At 42.2% G+C, this 19,037-nt stretch overlaps 2 protein-coding genes across 4 annotated transcripts in view; both read left to right on the top strand.

Moving 5' to 3' along the window:
* Positions 1 to 9,865, top strand: part of LOC122760649 (FERM, ARHGEF and pleckstrin domain-containing protein 1-like) — a 45,790-nt gene extending 35,925 nt beyond the window's left edge. Inside the window, exons 16-27 of one of the 2 annotated variants that reach the window (XM_044015800.1) lie at positions 1,054 to 1,187; positions 2,117 to 2,198; positions 2,302 to 2,539; positions 2,626 to 2,756; positions 2,856 to 2,924; positions 3,273 to 3,362; positions 3,595 to 3,677; positions 4,514 to 4,626; positions 6,454 to 6,590; positions 7,351 to 7,458; positions 8,424 to 8,575; positions 8,673 to 9,865. In XM_044015800.1, coding sequence (XP_043871735.1) covers positions 1,054 to 1,187; positions 2,117 to 2,198; positions 2,302 to 2,539; positions 2,626 to 2,756; positions 2,856 to 2,924; positions 3,273 to 3,362; positions 3,595 to 3,677; positions 4,514 to 4,626; positions 6,454 to 6,590; positions 7,351 to 7,458; positions 8,424 to 8,575; positions 8,673 to 8,754 — 1,419 coding nt within the window. In that variant the 3' untranslated portion in view covers positions 8,755 to 9,865. Of the gene's footprint in view, positions 1 to 1,053; positions 1,188 to 2,116; positions 2,199 to 2,301; positions 2,540 to 2,625; positions 2,757 to 2,855; positions 2,925 to 3,272; positions 3,363 to 3,594; positions 3,678 to 4,513; positions 4,627 to 5,069; positions 5,234 to 6,453; positions 6,591 to 7,350; positions 7,459 to 8,423; positions 8,576 to 8,672 lie in introns of both variants that reach the window. The other variant, XM_044015792.1, reaches the window with a different exon arrangement.
* A 1,042-nt stretch (positions 9,866 to 10,907) lies between these two features.
* Positions 10,908 to 19,037, top strand: part of LOC122765302 (dedicator of cytokinesis protein 9-like) — a 64,386-nt gene continuing 56,256 nt past the window's right edge. For both annotated transcript variants that reach the window (XM_044019476.1, XM_044019474.1), the window contains exon 1: positions 10,908 to 11,315. In XM_044019476.1, coding sequence (XP_043875411.1) covers positions 11,199 to 11,315 — 117 coding nt within the window. In that variant the 5' untranslated portion in view covers positions 10,908 to 11,198. The remainder of the gene's footprint in view (positions 11,316 to 19,037) is intronic.

Below are 19,037 nucleotides of genomic sequence, written 5' to 3'. Positions count from 1 at the left end.
TTGACAATATTGCAAAGGAAATGCGTCAGAAAACAGGATATTAAATACGAGGTTATGAAAGTGGTGAGAAATGCGGCCATCGTCTGATTCCGCACACACTCGTGGATCAAATGAATCTCGTCTTTTCTCTGGCGAGCTCAAAGGCTGCTTTTCTCGCCTCGTGAATTTGTCGAGCTTGTTTCAGCTCATTCTTGTTTCAGCTGTGTGTGTGTGTGTGCGCAGGCTTTATCCCTCTCGCTCCCTCTCTCTCCAAATACGGAGCGTTGTGAAGTCATCCGAGCAACAGCTGGTGCTTCTTCTCAAACCATTCGAGAAACACTCACATTTCCTTAAAAGCCACTTCCCTTCTCCATCACGTCAGCTTAAACGGAGACGTCCGCTGTGCCCAAACACACAAGGTGCAGCGTTTTGGCAACAGTTAATAAAACGATGGTGTGAGGAATGACTAGTGTCTGAGTCTTCCATTTGTCCTCGGGCAACAACAGAAGCTGAGATGGGGAGTGTTTACTCCGCATTGATCAAAGCTGTTCTTATGATGTTAAATGTACTTGACATGTAACAACAACTAAAGCAGAATGAGATCAGAGTAGCGTGGGCTCAAACCACAAAAACAAATAAACTGACAGAGGAGATGCTTATCAACTCTCATCAAGGTATAAAAACCATGTCTAAACTTTTAATCTCTTTCATACCTGCTACATCCAAATGTTCACTTCATGGTCGCTTTATCTCGTCTGAACATTAAAAACGCTCATAAATCTTAGGGAAACCCCTCTGGATTAGACTCTAGAAAAGCAAAAGTTTTCTATTTTCTTATCTAAAAATCACAAATGTGTCTTGAAGCATTTTACATTCGGCACAGCCTCACTCCACAGTCCCTCAAGTCAGATAAGAAAAGAAATATCTCTCTGTTTTCACAGTGTAAAACTAAAAACACCACCATGACTCCTACTTCTGTGTTGAATTTCTTTTTTGCTTTGTGGGTGTGAAGTGGATTTCCTTCCAACTGATATTCAAAGCTCACTGTGCGCTGCATTTTGTGATTTGTGTCAGTCTTTTCAGAGTGCTGTGGGACAGGACGAAGCCACTCCGGACTCTCTGAAGAACACCATTCACTCCACATTCGAGCCTCTGCACAAGTTCCACACAGGCTTTCTCAGGGAGGTGGAGCAGCGGCTGGCTCTGTGGTGAGACTCCTCCACCAGTGTTCCCTGCGGGGTTAAGAACAGATCCAGTGTGTGTCGCTTTTCTTTCTCTGTCAAATCTACCTCGCCCCATTTCTCTAAAAATTAATTGCATTGGCACTAAGTCTGAGAGGGCGACCCGGTCCCTGTAGTTGACCCGAGGAGCTACTGTCTCCATGGCAACAGTCACTACTTTTCTTGCCTGTGGGTTCCTGTTGTCTGACCTCCTTAATGATGATGTGCTTTATTTAACATGCTCTGAGTCACACGCACACAGTGATTCATGAAGCCTATCAGACTGCGACATTCATAGCCATTATCTACAGACTACTCTAGTATTTTAATACCAGTACCTCACTCATGTTCACTCATTCTTAGTAGAGCTCATATTGAGTTAATGCTGCTGATAAGAACCACATTCAAATGCATATGCAAATGATTTTGCACTTTTCCTTTCCTTTGCATATTCAAATGTGCTGTACCTTTGTCATTGGGACCAAGATTAGAAAGCTGAGATGAAGAGAAAATGTGTTGAACAGACTTAAGATATGTTTCCCAAAAGCTGCTGATTAAGACAAAAGCCAAATAAAAAAAAAACATTATTAATGAATCCATGGGAACCTATTACTGTTGCTCCCTGTCAAGGGGAAAGTGGTGCTCAATGGAGACACCTGCTGGTAGGACTCACGAATTCTCTGCAATTTGATGAGAATTATTTTTTTTCAAGGTTTAGTTCCTCCTTATGACCTCGTTCAATTTGGCTCCTACAACGTCTTTTCTTTTACTGAGACTAATGTATGTTGTACAATGTCCCTGATACTAATATCTTTAAACTAATGATTAGGCAAATCATTCCAAAGTTAATTCTGTTCTGAAAGCGAAATGTGTAAAGTTTCCGATGCAAAAACAACCTGTACGTTTGTCAATTATAGGGAAGGACGTTCCAACGCTCACATCAAAGGAGACTACCAGCGCATTGGAGATGTCATGCTGAAGAATTTTCAAGGTTTGAAGGTAAGGCTGAAATGAGCGTAAAACCACTTCCACACCTGCAAAAATCGTACTCCGCTGATTCCCATGCGTGTTCGCTGTTTTCCCAACCTAAACCCGTCCGCAGCCGCTGACCGCAAACCTTCACAAGCAGTCTGAAGTTCTGTTGGAGCTGGAGAAGGCATGTAGGGCATCCCACAAGCTGGAGGGTCTCTGCAAGGACTTTGAGCTGCAAAAGGTCTGCTACATCCCCCTCAACGTCTTCGTCCTGCGACCGCTGCACCGCCTCATTCACTACAAGCAGATCCTGGAGCGCCTGTGCAAACACTACCCCGCGACTCATGTGGACTTCAGGGACTGCAGAGGTACGATGTTCTCGCCGATGTCTACGGGTGTTCTGTCGCCACAGAGAATTTCCAGTGATCCGTTACATGTGGTTGTTGTTGTGTAGCTGCTCTGGCAGACGTGTCTGAGGTGGTGGAGCAGCTCCAGGGAAGCCTCGTCAAGATGGAGAACTTTCAGAAACTCCTGGAGTTGAAGAAGGATTTGATTGGCGTCGACAATCTTGTCGTTCCTGGTCGGGTGAGTCCATCGCTCGAAGGGAATTCACTTCTCTGTCTGACTTCCTTCTTCCTGTGTGGCGTGTAGCTAATCAATAATGCATTTTTTTTTCTTCCTCAGGAGTTCATCAGGTTAGGTTGCCTCAGCAAACTGTCTGGGAAAGGCCTTCAGCAACGAATGTTTTTTCTGGTAAAGAAAAAAACAAAAACCCTTTGCTCAAATCGGGTCATGTCACTAATAGATTAGCCGAGTGAGCTCAGTGGAAAAATAACACGGCTTTTATCAGCTATACATTACTCACGGGTGTTGGCAGATGTGGTGCAACTGCAAATGTTGTTAAAAAAGGAAAATAACTCCATGTCAGTGCTATACAAACTAAGTGTTTAGTTTGGGTAGAAATGTACGTTACAAACACAAAACTAGAATGTCGATTATATAAATGAAGTTGGAATATGTACATTTAGTTTGGTGATTTAAAGAGAAACACACTCAAAGAAACTTGTTTTAGAAGACTGTACATCTCTGCTTTCTCTCCAGTTTAGTGATGTGATTTTGTACACGAGTCGAGGGATGACGGCAACCAATCAGTTCAAAGTGCACGGGCAGCTGCCGCTCCATGGCATGACAGTGAGTGCTTAGTCGGAGTTTGAATATCTGTTCGATGTCTGCAGACTCACACTGTACACACACAGACACTGTCAAGACAAATACACACACATCGCTCTCTCTCTCTCACTTCATTTTCATCCTTGCTCCCTCCCTTTCCTGCCTCGTCGTCTATTTTGGTCCCTTGCTGTCCTAGATTCCACGGTTCTCTAATGTTTTCCCTGCGTGTCGGTGTTTCTGTGTGTTCTGTCAGATCAGGGAGAGTGAAGACGAGTGGGGTGTGCCTCACGCCTTCACGCTGGTTGGACAGCGGCAGTCGGTGGTGGTGGCAGCAAGGTAAGAACAACGGCTGTCAACCACAGGCGCCTTGTACCTCGACCTTTAAGTGCCTGCTTTTGCATTTTCTATGAGACAAGATTTTCATGTGGAGCTTTTTGTGCTGTTTTCGGACTTCTGTCAGGTGCAGTTGAGTTCTCACAATTCGTGAAATTGTAGAAACACAAATATACATTATACTTACTTTAGGTGGAATTTCCATGCAATATGAAACTCAATTTTCAAAAACTAGCGGGAAGAGAACTTGGCTTGTGACCGGAGGGTTGCCGGTCCCAGCCGCAGGGGATCCATGCAGCCATCTAGAGTCCTCACTGCGCCTGTCCCATGCCTGGAGAGATAGGAAGGTTGTGTCAGGAAGGCGTAAAAATCTCTGCCAAATCAAACGCTGTGATGACCTCTAGAGAGGGAGAAGACACAAAATAAAACTCCACAAATTTAAATTGGCTTTGCATTTAGATTTGGACAGTTTTAAAACCACTGAATCCATCTTAAAGGTTGCTGAATCATATTTTATCAGTTAGTACTAATGTTTTCACATGTTTTTTTTAGGATTTTTAGTTGTTTTCTCATTGGATGTTCTTTCAGTTTAGTAATACATAATACAGTATATCTGTGACTTCTTTTTTGCTTTGCGCTGTTCTAGAAAAGACACATAACCAGTTTGATCCAGTCTCTGTTACTGTAACAGATGGTGTCTTATTAAGGGAAGTGAATTTTGGCAGGACACTTGGACAAACATGACTGGAACCTGTGGCATTCTTGTTAAGTGAACTATTTCCAACTGCCTGGATCTTCCTGCTGTGACTCATGACGCTGCTATATGTGTGTTACTGTAGTTCCCTAACAGAGATGGAGAAGTGGATGGAGGACATAAAGATGGCGATAGAGACGGCAAAAACCAGCAACGGGCCTTCATCTGACCTGCTGACCAACAATCTCACAGACAATAGTAAGATTAACTTACAGCTGAATATAAATAAGCATAAATAAACCTTATCGCAAAAAGACTCTGACCGAGGGCCGATTTTCCGGTTTCCTCCCACAGTCCAAAAACATGCCCAGGTTAAATGACCATAGGTGTGAATGTGAGAGTGAATGGCTGTTCAAGGTGTACCCTGCCTCTCACCTTATGTCAGCTGGGATTGGCTCCAGCAGCCCCACGACTCTCATGTGGAGGATAAAGTGAAAGACACCGAATGAATCAATAACTCTGTGGTCTGTAGCGCTGTCCAGCAAGGAGTGGGGAAGACACAGTGGCTGAGAGGTTACTGTCATTTATCCAAGACTCCCATCTGATCTGTGAATAATCTGACTCTGTCGGTGTTTGAGCTCCCTTCTCCCCTCATCCCCCCTGCTCGTTGTCTAGCAGTAACAACCTCCTGACTTTCCCAGAATGCCTTGAGGACTCCTCGGTGGAGGCGGAGTCCGAGGACGACACGGCCGCGTCGCACACCGTGCCGGAGAGGCCCGCTCCTCACCGCGGTAACACCATGGTGCACGTGTGCTGGCACAGGAACACCACTGTGTCTATGGTGGACTTTAGCGTAGCTGTGGAGGTACCAGCAAAAAAAACCTCCCACCTGCTCCCTCCCCTCCTGCCTTGCTGTTTTTCTTCCTCTGCTCCTGAGTGTGTGCCTGTGTCTAAATACACTTCAACTGTCTCTCAGTGGTAACACTGTCGTCCTGTGCTGCGCTTCAACGCCTTTACTCTGCTTAAGTGTGTATAGAATTATATTAAAAGGCTCATTTTTTCATTGTTAAATTCCCAAATAAAAATCGGAGGATCTAAAATATGATCTGAGACCAAATTATGGAAACATCTGGGTGACAAATGTATCTGAGAAATGCAAGAATTTGATTAATCTTTTACGTATAACAGCTCAAAGGTAGAGAATCGGCAAGTATCGCATGATGTCACTGTATTTTAATTCTTAACAAAAAAATAGTATAGAATTTGGACTGAAGGGTGAAGGAATTTCTTAATCTTAAAAATCAGTGCCCGCTGCATCACCATGTTTTAAAATGTTATATGCACAATACTGCCACCAACTGTTGTTCTTTCAGAATTGCCTGAAACCAACAGCAGGATGTGAGTCACACGTGTGCATATACAACAATAAAGATAAAACAGCACATCCGTACTTCTGTACAAAAGCTCAACACGAGGTGCTTTTTACGGAAAGCACCTTTCCATTCCGACTGTTAAAAACTGAAAATGATGAGCCTTAGAAAAGTCAATATTTGAACTATTTATGTTCAATAAACTCATTGCATGTCAAAGCTGATTTATTTGCTCTTTTTGCAGCCTCAGTGAAAGTACCGTTCCCACCTTTACGTCCTTTGGCTGACAATCACCAGCCTGACTGTCCTATGTAAACACAAAAGTGTGGCTTTCCTCTGTGGTTCTGTCCTTCTTTTCCCCTCCTGGCACTAAACGTCTTTGATTGTCTATAAATAGATAGAGAGAGAGAGAGAGCAGTTCCTAGATGTGCTAAACGTCCTCATCTCACACTAACAGAATGGATCCTGTTTTGGGATGTAGCCTCTCTACAACCCAGCTGTGTCCTGATCTAGTTCTGCTCTTCCCTCCGTAACGATGTCCTCTTCACAGCCTTGCCTGGACACACCATTGGCTGATGTGTTAACCCCTGTCACCTGTCGCATGCCCGTGTTTCACCAACTCAGTCTCTGTGTTTCTGTCCTTTCCCTCCCTGTCTGTTTTTTTTCTCTCTCTCTGTCTCTTTTCCCCATGCGTCTGTGCGTTCCTCTGTGGTAGAGGACCCTAGTCCAGTCAGTGAGAATAAGGCCCCCCCGGTGGGGCCCCCCAGTGGCCAGGGACCCGTGCCTCTGTCTGTTATCTGCTGGTACCGTGTTCAGAGCATCTCCTTTAGTGAATCCTGCCGGAGCCTAGAGGTAAAGGAGCCAGGCAGACAGGACAGGCCCCGTGTGTTTGTCTATATGAAACAATAACCCAACAGTATGACATAAAAACTATATATATATAAAAATGCAGTGGAAGTAGCTGGGGGGAAAATTACTGATAGATATTTCTGTAAAACATGTCTGTAACAGTCGATTTAAAATCAAATTAATGGAGTAGCACCATGATCGTTACGTATATTTAAAGAAACTGTCACAAGTTTACGTTTAGGTGACTTTTGGCCTCTGAGTGGCGCTCAGAGTTAATTTGAAAGTATGTGGAGTAGCATATGCTCAGTGCTCATGTGTAAAACAACACACTACAATGATTAATTTTAAAAATGAGTAGCTGATTTATTGTTAAATAAACATCCTCATAGACAAGCTGCACAGGACCTAAATCAGTTAGAACTCAATTGATAGTCCATGGAAATAGTTAAATAGTTCGATATGCAGTAAGTCAGTCACCAGAAAGTGTTGAATAAAGGTTAAAAATGTTTGTATCAATGTAAACTTCAAAGTAAAGTTACTAAAAAACACAATCAGCACACATACATATGAACTATATTTATTATATGAATACATATAATATACACATTAACTAAGTCAGCCTAAATATAAGTGCTCAGTGTTATTTATCGAAGTCAAAACATAAAACATGAAATGGGACGGTCCTCAGCAACAGCAGATTTTACAGTACAGAAGTTGCATTTCATGCTCTAGATTTCTAACTTGTGTTTTTCTTTCTTCGCAGAATCAACTGTCTGGAAATTTACTGCGGAAGTTTAAGAATAGCAACGGCTGGCAGAAGCTCTGGGTGGTCTTCACCAACTTCAGTCTGTTTTTCTACAAGTCTCATCAGGTGATTTGTCCGACGACTCTTTCATTCCCCTCCTCACTCTTGTGACCACCTGTTAGACTCTTTCACACCTTTGTATTGAATGTCAAACCTCTGTGTCACAGTTGGAGTGAACACACTTTCCCAGGCTGCTTTTTATATATTTTTTTCCATCTCACTTTTTGATGAACTGTTTGGTTCATCAAAGTTTTTTTCATTAACAGCAACACAAAAAAACTAAACGTTAAAAGTCTTTTATATTAAAGTATAGGTAGAAAACCAACTCCCACACCATGGCTGAAAATCGAACTGACTTGCCACATTTGCTTCTTATAAGAGCTTGTTTGTTTGTGTTGACCTTTCAGATTTATATTTTACATGATACAATATTCTTAATTATACAATTTTAAAGATGAAAACGTTTGTTTTGGCTTGTGGCCTTCTACATAAAATCCACCTGTCCCAGTTTGTCTTTGAGTTGTGAGCAGTTGCACGTGGTGTCTTATTAAATAACCTTTTAAGATTCAGAAAGCATGTTGGGATCTGCCAAAAAACATTAATAATTTGTCATTTGGTATTTTCCCACCACATTTACTTGCTTGCAGGATGTTTACTGCATGAATGACTCCTCTATTGGTGTGTTCTTTTATTTTCTGTAATTATTTCCTTACCAAAATTCTTTAATTTATGCATTTATTCCAGCAGGAAAATTGCACATTAATGAACATCAACATTAATTGACTTATTTACATCTATATTCCAGAGGCACGTTAATGGAATAAGACAAAATATAATATATAAACAAAAACAAGAAAGAAAGAAACAAGAAAAACATGCAAATAACAACAATATCAACAAATAAGGAAGTAGCATATGCTGTGCTCCAGTTAACATTGTGTAAAATATGTGATTTATTAAGGAAAGCTGGAAGTGAATAAGGGACCATAATGTTAAGTGACTGGTGCTTAAGTGCTTCCATTTCTCCTCAGGATGATTATCCACTGGCCAGCCTTCCTCTGCTGGGTTACTCGGTCACCGTCCCCTCAGAGTCTGAGAACATCCACAAGGACTACGTCTTCAAACTGCATTTCAAGTCCCACGTCTATTATTTCCGAACGGAGAGTGAATATACGTTTGAGAGGTGCAGAGTCCGATCATGCATGCTCACGTTTACTAAGTATATTTGGATACTGGGATGTGTGAGGACTGATGTCAAATGTCTTGTCTCCTGCCCACAGGTGGATGGAGGTCATCCACAGTGCCACGGTCCCCTCCGGTCGCACTCGTGTGCTGAACAACAAAGAGTCTTACCCTCACTGAGGTGACTCGTTCCCACATGCCGTCTCCTTCAGGTGGCTGCCGCTCTTCCCGTCTCCCTTTGGACTCTTTTACCTTTTCTTTTCTACATCTACAGTATCTGGGACATTTGTACATGTGTCCATGCACATTTTTGGTGCTTTTTAATGCTTTAATGGTGACATGTCCGCTGGTTTAGACTGCATCAGAGACTGCATTTTTTGACATTTTTACTCTCAACTCGGAAACCTCTTTTTAAGGATGTCATTTTATACTGTTTTCTAATGGTCTGAACCACTTCCTGTTTCTCTGATTTCACAATAATTTGCCACCGGTTGTTTTTAACAGCACGAACATGTTAGATATAGATACTCGACATTCTTTCAAAGATGGTCAAACTCTCACTGCATCATCATGTTTCTTTCGTCTACTTCTTGATATCATGGAAATCCCCTCAACTTCAGTGCCAAACTGGTTTATATCAGCATTCTGGAATTTTTTATGTTATTTTTTTACACTGGGGATAAGGAGCGTCTCCTATGCTATATACCATGGACTTTTTTTTAATTAGGTTAAAAAAGGCCACCTTATAAAAGGTCAAAGCTCTGTTCACACCTGGACCAGCACAACGTGTACTTGTTAAAAAGAAGATGATGAAAAATATGAAAATATTTTGTTGTATTACTGACTAGGATTGATCACAATGTGGCCAGAGGTAGCTGCCATCACCACTAATGCCATTTCATGTAAATGTTCTATCTGAATGTTTGCTTTATGAATGCATTTCATTTTTTGTTTTTGTTTTTATGAATCTGCGGTATGGAAAATGTGATAAAATGTTCATAATCCTATTGTGGAGATAAGTTTAATTGAAAGCTTTAAAGAACTTTCAGTTCTAAGCGCTGTCACCCTCACTAAACAAGGCTGCTTCCTGTAAAAAAAGAAAAAAGAAAAAAAGAAGTTATTTTATGGGTTTAAATGACTAGAAATATGCATTTGTCATGGTTTTTGCAGTGAAGTGAATGAACTGGAGGGGGGGAAAAAAACTCAGTTCTACTTAGAAATGCAGCTTATTTTCCAGACAACAGAGAGCTCTTTGGAAATGAAAGCAATAAAACACATATTCTGACTTTGATTCGTGTTCACCGTGATTTGTTTTGCAGCTCAAAAACAAAAAGGCACGAGCATGTCAGTGTCAGTACAGACATGACCTACAGAGGGCGTCACTGATCAAGAAGTTCAGCTGCAGACACTGCTGTGTCCTACACAATTCTGTGGTTTATGGCAATGCAAACAAGAAGAAGCAGTTGTTTCACCTGAAATATCACCTGCATATAACTCTAGTCTCTTTGCAGAAAAAACAGTAGGATTTAAGTTATCAAATGTGGGCAAACATTACTGCTGGCGTTGTGAGGCACCTTACGTATTTCTCAGTTTCATTTTAAACAGCTGGACTTTGAGATATTAACTGTTTCCAACGTGTATGAAGTACATTTTCACAGCAGTAAACAATAAAAGAATGAAGGAGTCAATTTCACTCTGTTAGATGACTGGCATGAAAACTCAACCATGGAGCAAAAGTTTTGAATAAACATTTAACTATTAAAATACAGTTTCACTTACTAAAGACATTTCTGCATCTATGTGAAGAGAAGTATGTGTCTGAGTGTTTATTTTAATTGATGCTTATTTTTTAACCTCTTTCCTGCCTTCTTTCCAAGAGTAACCCTTAATATTAAGTGACTTCCTCCATGTTATTACCAAATACGCTCCAATTTGTTGTTTGTTAGTCACTGTATCTCAATGAATACAACCCTTAAGTAGTGAGAGTGACTTGCTCTGCTATTATCATCATTATCAAGAAGATGGATCTGGTCCATTGGTGGATTTCACTGTGAAATCTGTGAAAATCTGCTCAGAGCAAATTAGACTTCAGATGCAAGAGAGACCGGAGAATCATAGAGACACTCAAAAACCACAACGTATTCTCCTGTGATGGGATTTTTGTTGCAATGAGAAAATGCTGATTCAATCATTATTGTCCTGTTCAATGCTGGCAGACTGGAGTCCAGGCCCAGCAGCAGCAGCAGCAGCTCTGACACAGCAGCCGGGAGTGGGCCGGCCTTTCAGCCGGTAAGGGGCGGAGTGCGCCGGGGAGGCGAGCAGATTACACACCTCCAGTCTGACTGGCGCAGGACGACCAGCAAAACTCTCCCGAGGAGGACACTTTATCATGACAGCAGCAACAAAAGCCCGCGGGAGAAATCGGCAGCAACGCTGCACATGTTGACTTTTTTTTGTTTTTAATCACAGTATATCGAGATGTTTGAGTGAATCCGCAGCAGGAGCAGCTCCAAAAAAAAACATGAGGTAGCTTCAAAGTAGCGGCGCGCACGAGTGAGGATCTGAGATCTTCTCTAAATCTCGTTCATTCATCTTGGGGACTTTTTTTGGAGAGGGGGGGAGAGATGGCTACCCCTACGCACCCGGAGACCAGGAAGTTTACGCGCGGTCTGGGTAAACCTGGGACGGCGGCGGAGCTCAGGCAGAGCGTCTCCGAGGTGGTGAGGACGTCCGTACTTGTTGTAAGTGCACTCACCTTCTCCTTCAGCCTGTCACCGCGGTTCACGGTGTCATCGTGTCTGATTAAACCGAGATGCAGCAGGAATTTGTCTTTTTTACGCAAAGACGCAGCTGAGTTGATAGGAGCGGAGTGGGCGCACACGTGGGTTAACAAGTGCAGATGATGACGAGTGAGTGAGTGAATGAGTGACCCTGACCTTTACTTGTGGGTCAGTGAGAGAAATTCAGTAAATAAATACACTTTTTAATACACTTTATAACAACGTTTAATTAGTTTGTAGTCCATGGCCTGATGCTACTATAACTATACTACAAACAAAACACTAATTACTAGACTGACATTTCAACTTTAGCAAAACAACAAACATAAATACACGTTTCCCTGTTTACATCAATGATGCATTTAGGACTGACTGAACAATTAAAGCAAGTTAAATCTGACACATATACTTGGGGTTAGGCTAAGGATCTATCATACTCTTAACTTAATGCACTTGTTTTCATATCCTGAAGCTCTCATCCTTGATTAGAGTATAAAGCAGTCAATATTTATATGATGCACAGTGAATACTGAACTCAAGCTTGTTTTAAGATTACACTGCAAATCAAATTGCACATTTTTATATATATTTTTTTAGATATTAGCTCCAAATCACTCGGCTCAAACGGTTAATGCAGCTAAAATGACATGACAGCTTTGGAGCAATAAAACGGACACCAATACACATCAGCAATTGACCGTATTAGTAAGAGCATGCGATAACAGCATTAAGCAGCAGCAAAGTATGACTAAAGTCACAGAGCAAAAGTTCGCTGCACAACTAGCACATGTGAGACAACAGAGAGTTACATGGGAAACCTAGAAATAGACAGGAGCACGTGCAGGTACATGTATTAGTAAAAGAAGAAACACACGTTCACATTGGCAGGATAGCAACACAAAGGATGTGTGTCAGTGTTAAAATTATGTCATCATTAAAAAGAAACATTATTTATGGTATATGATGTCAAAATTCTTAGTTTATACGACATGATACGTGTATATTATTGCACTTTGATATAATACCACAAAGCTCCATCCCAAACCCCACCTTCATTTTCATCCTCCCTTATTCCAAGTGTCCTATTTCCTATAGAAACGCTGTAAAGAATCACAGCCATGATCAAGGAGGTTTGTTCTCCATGTCAACGAGGGCATCGGTTTCATAAAGATGCAATGACATGGTATAGAGCCTCTTCACAAGGGAAAGCATGTGGCTTCTGTTTCATGCTTCAGGCAGTGTCCAATGACAGTGACATGAGGCTGAATTTGACTTTGGAACATCTGGGTGACGGGTAGCTGCAGCGAAGCTACCTCCTCAGTCGTCAGTATCAGTTTTCCTCAGAGCGCAGAGAGGAAAAAGGAGTCCACCCCTTTGTTGTGTCTGAGTGTGTTAACTAGTGTTTGGTGCTCCATTTGATTGTTCCAATTTTCCAGGAAGAAGTTGCTAGGTTACGGAAACGAACACCGTCCAGGCTCTCTGTCAGGGAAATGGAATCCTTAGTCAGGATCCCAGACATCCAACCGCACCTTCGTATTATTTATTCATTCTCACTCTGGTGCACAGCCAGAGAAGCCTGAGGGAAAAAGAGCAGAATTGGACACAAAGTATTCGTGTTGAGAAATCAACATGACTGAGGCGGTCTGAACAAACTTGTGGAGCCTCTGTGTGGGACTCTCTTCGGTGTTTGTATGAGCAGGCATGTCGCTGTTCGCTTGTCCGTAGTCTTGTGGGCAGACACTTTTGAATGGGGGAGTAACAGAGTGACAGATTGTTCACTTTGTGATCTTCCTCATGGACGATCTGCATCATTTTGCTGCCATCGTTTCTCTGTGGATATTCCTTGTCGTTGGGTCTCGAGGGCTGTGCAGCCATTCATCTGTCTATGAATGAACGTATGGACGTGTTGCTGTGTGGTCGACTTCTAGTGTTTTCTAAAGCCTCTCAGTGGGATGAGAATGCGACGGCACACAAGACCTCCTGTCCATGCAGCTTTAATTAATTCCTCCATGAAACATGTACACAACACAGCAGGAATAGAAAGGTCTATTGCAGCGACATAAAGGGAAGATTGTGGCCAGTGTCACCCATTCTGATTGTTGTGTTTGTGAGACAGAAAATGTTTTGTTTTTTTAAAGAAATGCTTAACTTAAATTAAATGATGCACATGGTGTACATAGCCACAGAAACGCCTTTAGCTGAGTTTTGGGGGTCAAGTGCCCCGAGCTGCTCCTCCCCTCTGCCAACAGTTTGTGCATTTCCGTGAAGGCTCACACTGGCCAGAGCCTCTTTGTTTATTGTTGCACTGGAGAGCGGAGAGTCTTGTAACAGGCCAGAGCCTCCAGCTGAGCCATCCCTCTGTTTACACGATCAGCTCCATGATAGCTCTCATCAGCTTTGTATTGAACGCTGCCTCAATACTTCTGTTGAGCTGTGTAATAAGTTGTTTTGTTGTGAGTTTCTTCCGCTTTGTGCTCTAAACAGCCTGTGATTCTCGTTCAGTTTGTTTCCTACATACTGTTGTAGCTAGACTAGACTGTGATTGGACTGCTGCCCGTGTCCCAACAAACAAACACTAGTGTCGAGTCTAGTCAGTTGAATGAAGTGTGTCCACCTCCGCACCACTGGGTGGCGATATGCGATATCAGTTTGTTCGTATTTGGATGTTTTACAGTTTTAGTCCAGTGCCATTACTACCTCAGTGGTAGAGCGAGTCGTCTTTCACTTCAAAGGTTGTGGGTTCGAGTTACGTTTACATACAGTCTGCATACCGATGTGTCCTCGGGAAAGACACTTAACCCCACGTTGCTCCTGACAGCTGTGCTGTCACATTCAATGGGTATGAAAGATGAGCGATAGAAAATGTGCTGCCCATATATGCACTGTATGAAAGTGAGTGAATGGGTGTGAATGGCAAAACTGTAGTATAAATCAGCTTTGAGTGGTCACCAAGACTAGAAAAGCCATCTACCATCCATGAACTATGAAATATTAAATTATTTAAGCTGACAGATCATAAACTTTCTCCTCATCAGTCCAAAATTGCACCGATCTGGCTTCTTCTTTTATTTTAAATCATTGTATCTGTATATAATCAGAGAAAAAAACTCTTGATTATATCAGAGAAGAAATCTCTGGCAGGAATCTCTGGTAGAACCACACTCAAAGATGTGCAGCCATCTGCCTCGACTGGCTGTTGTGAATGGAAAAATGGGAGACGGGGAGGTGAAGTAGAGACAGTCGGTTCACTCGACTGTCTCTACAGACATTGGGAGCTGGTTCCTCAGGAGATGAGCCTGGTAACTAAAGACTGTGCCTCACATTCTATCGTACAGACTCTGGGGACCACAAGTAGGCCTGCATTAAGACTAATGTGATCTATTGGTTTGATAAGGTATAACTATCTCTTTAAGATATGATGGAGCCTGATCATAGGAGGATCTTATATTGAATTCTGAACTGCACAGGAAGCTTCATTGTGGAGAAGCCTAACACTGGAGTGATATGATCTCTCTTATGAGTTCCTGTCAGCATTTTCAGCTGGAGGGTATTAACACACTTATTGGAATATCCGGATAGTAAGGACTATTGCAGCATCTTAAAGCCCTGGGGTGGGAACTGTGGAACATGAGCAGAGCACCTGGGCCAGTTTGGGTCCGACTGAACATATACATTCAGTAGTAATTTGACTCCCGGCTGCATTATTTGGGTGTATTCATCCAACTCTGAGGAATTCAGTTTAGTAAAATGTCAGTTGAACTAACATTAATTCATTTTCTTTCTAACATCATGCAAACATAGTGATTTTTGCATCAGCTGATGGACATGTAACAAATCAATGACAGTTGGGAATGTTTAGGTAGTGTATACAGTGTGCCGGGCAGCTGTGAACCCATTGTGTAATTGTAATCAATAGTTTTAACTGCCTGCCACCTAATGGTGATACACTGACATCCTGAGTGTTCCTGCTGTATGCCTTACCCGAGGGTGCTGTTCACCAGATGGGGGTTATTATGTAAGAGTAGGAGCTATTATCTGCCCATGGTCAGCTCATTCACAGCTGACTCCCTGGGTGACATGGGGTAAGTGGAGGTCTTGTGTGTGCTCTGCAAAGGAACATTTAAAAACGTTGGATAGCTATCCCATTTCCCATTTGCAGGCTGAAGTGCTTTAGAAAGATTATCTGTATCTAAAAGAGGTCTGATGGACAACTTAGATGTTTGGCTTTAGGTTCCACAGTGGACCACAATCCAGAACACACCCAACCGTTTGAGATCATGGGGACTGTATGCCCTGACCTTGCATGCTCCCTGTTGCACAACACTCTCCAGTCCAATTGGTGGCACACTTGCTTTGGTCAAACAATTCGGTCAACATGTGAGGAGGTTTGTTGGTCCCCACACATGTACAGCTCAGTGCTCAATGAACACTTGGACATGAAAATAAAGCCTTTGGTGAGAAATCTCCCCAATTGAATGGAATTTGAGTATGCATGTGGGGAAACGTAGACTGAAAGTGTTTAAATGTTTAAATATTCTCCGCAAAGATGTATTAAGGAATTCTAATTACCCCAGTTTCAGTATTTTATACCTCATCTTACTTGTGTGACTGCTTCCCACATCATGTTTGTAGCTACATAACATTTTGTTTCAGTAATGAGCCCTTGCTGCAATTATTTGAAGACATGTTGTCACAGGTTGACAACACTAACCGTGACCTCTCCTACCCTTTTGCATGCACACTCTATTTTCTAAACTATCTGACACATGTACATGTGCATTTTCGTTTGGATTTTCAAAGACATTCAAGGAATCTTAGGATTACTTCATGTGGGTGTGTCTTGGACTTTGTTACTCATTTTTGGCAGGACGTGTTCCTGCTGATCGTTTGCAGAGATGAAATCATGTTCTCTGGAGCTGGATCACCCATTAGTCTCATTGAAAGGCTTGGTGTTGTGTGCGATGAGTTGCTTTTGTTACTGATGGTAAATGCTACGACACAGAACGAACCCAGTGGGGGTAGAGCTGGGAGAGCAAATGAGTTCTCTGAATGGGTCAATAATACATGAGTCTGCTCGAGTGACCAGTGCACCCATTAACAGACTCTTTCTTATGCTGCAGATTAGATGAGCCCCAAAGTTTGAAACCACTTGATACCTCCAAGGCAATAAAGACATTATCATTGTGTTGCATTACATTCAGCAGCTCACCTGTGTACTCAGGCCCATGTTACCGTGTGGGGCAGATCTTGGTTTTGTGGAGAGCCTAACATCAGCTGATTACCACTTGTAAACACTGTAAATCCCAGTTGTAGGCTGAGGATGAATTAACTTGGAATAGTATGCTCATAATACATGTCATCAGGTGTTAACCTGGTGACAGTCACCTCTACTTGGCATCCAAAGAGATGTGACACCTGACAGCTGTTCTAGAGTTTAGCACTTCATGCATTCATGCTTTGGTGCTCTGAATGTGTTTACGTAGTTACAGTAACTGATGTGGAAAAATTTCAACTCTGCAAAATCCAAATATAAGCAATGACACATGGATTGTGGAATGAAACAAAACACACACCCATCAAACTCATTGTTAAATGTGTCTGCTTGCATTTGGGCATGCCTCTTGGCTGTTGTGGTTATGATGTAAACCAGATTTGGCACGCAGGACTCCTTTTTGGGAAAGTGGCAAATATTTCTCAAATTAGCACATAACGGGATAATATAGAGCAAACATTGCAGTAACGACAGCAACTCAAATCATCCAGTGGCCACACAGACAGATTTTGTTCCATTGCATGATATAACATGGAGGTTACATGGAGGCTTATCTTTTTAGGACAGTCAATTGTTATTTTTGCTTTTACAAATGCCTCATTGGGCCACAATCCAGTTTAACCACATGTCAAACTAAGTGTTTATAAACCTTAAGCTCAATAATGGGTTTGTGGTCACATCAGGTGATAAGGTTTTCTTTGCCCTATATAGGAAATACGATGATGTTTAAATACTTGTGTGCCCATTGATTCAAATTTAGGTTCAGTGGCTGCACATTGAGATTAATGCATATGCACTGTTTTCATATTTTCATCAGTTTACTCTACACGGATGCAGATATGTGTCGGTAGGTGCCGAACAGAGGAAAAGCTCACTGCCAACGTAATTCAAGTCTCCCAAAATCTTTCCATCCTGCCTTAACAGGAAGTGTCCGTGACTTCCTGTCTTTCATCTTGGTGTGGGAGAGCAGAGGCCTGTCTTTTCCTCGATAGAGCAGGTTTCCTGTGGTTGTATTTGAGCCGTACAGGAGTTTTGGGCAGGACCCACTGTTAAACCACCTCCTCTGTCCGAGCGATCTGCCTCATCGAGCAGGACTGTTGTGGAACACAGAAGACGTTACCATAACAAAGAGCGCGCTGAGGAGCATCGTCGGTGGGTGTTTTCCTGTTAGCAAGTGTATGACAGCGATCTGGACTTGTTTAACACTCTCCTTCATATCCTCAACTTCCCTGGATCCAACAGGATCTTACTTCCCTGTTTATTAACTGCACTAGTACTCAGAAGAGTCATGGTGTTTCTCGCTTTTGGTTTCTCAGTGTCTTGTCAAGGCTTGTTGCTGAGGGGAAGTTTGTTTTGATGAAGACAGGGGAACTCTCTCCTAGGCTCTGACAGGTTGTTTATAGTTTTTGTAATCTCCTACCTAACCAAATGGAGACTAGTACAGAACAGCAGAGCCACTAGGGAGGTTGTTGTTGTAGAAGCCTCCCAACATTACTTTAAAAAGCCTCTCATACATTTATCACATCACCGTGAATCAAAGCTCCTCTCACAGCTCTCTGCTGAGGCATAGATGCTTCTATGGAGCCATGACTACAGCACATTATAATCAACAAATTACCAAGCAAGTGGGAGCATTGATTTGCTTCCATTCTTGAGGCCATTATGTTTGCTATTTTGAGTCAGCATGCGGGGCACATGCACAGGACTCACTGATCCACAACATTGTTGGCCTTCATGCTCATGACTGCTATCTGGTTAATCCACTTTGTCTTTCTCTGTAAACTGATAACAACCCTGGCATCGTCATCTCTAATCCAATAAGATACAGAGGACTTGATTGAATGGAGAGCCTGCAGTTTGCATGTTGCAGACAAATATTGTGCCATCTAAGTCAGGACGTCGTGAAGAAAAAGCATTGTGAGCTACATGAATGAGAATTAATGTTCAGTCAGCCACAATCAGTGCAAACTGATAGATCTCAACAACTGTTGAATGAATAGTCAAAGCAATTGGTGTGGTCTTTCATAGTTCTTGTTCTATGAATCTTGTTCTGACTTTGATGGTCTTTTTCCAATTAAAGCCTGCCCCACACTAGAGGATTTTCAAATCAACGAAGATTGTAACCAATTTTCAATGTTTTAAGACGAGACAATACAGTCACAATGCAGGACCACACATTTGATGGTTTAGTCAAACAATTTCAGAGTGGAGATTCCAGTGATTTGGGATCTCGCAGAAAAGGTGCGTTACTTAACGTGGCTTCAGAATATAAACAGGCGTCGTCAGTTAATAGCTGTTGTGTGTGTGTGCGATGTTTTGTGCTGAGAAACGCAAAAGAACTGTGGATGAAGTCATGGCTGAGAAGACGCAATCAATTTGGCTTGCGCAAGTTACGCTTCCAATCAAAAGTA

Source organism: Solea senegalensis, linkage group LG2 (genome assembly GCF_019176455.1).
Source record: "Solea senegalensis isolate Sse05_10M linkage group LG2, IFAPA_SoseM_1, whole genome shotgun sequence".
NCBI classification, from domain to species: domain Eukaryota; kingdom Metazoa; phylum Chordata; class Actinopteri; order Pleuronectiformes; family Soleidae; genus Solea; species Solea senegalensis.
The sequence above is the reverse complement of the archived record's forward strand: the minus strand, read 5'-3'. Positions and strand labels throughout refer to the sequence as shown.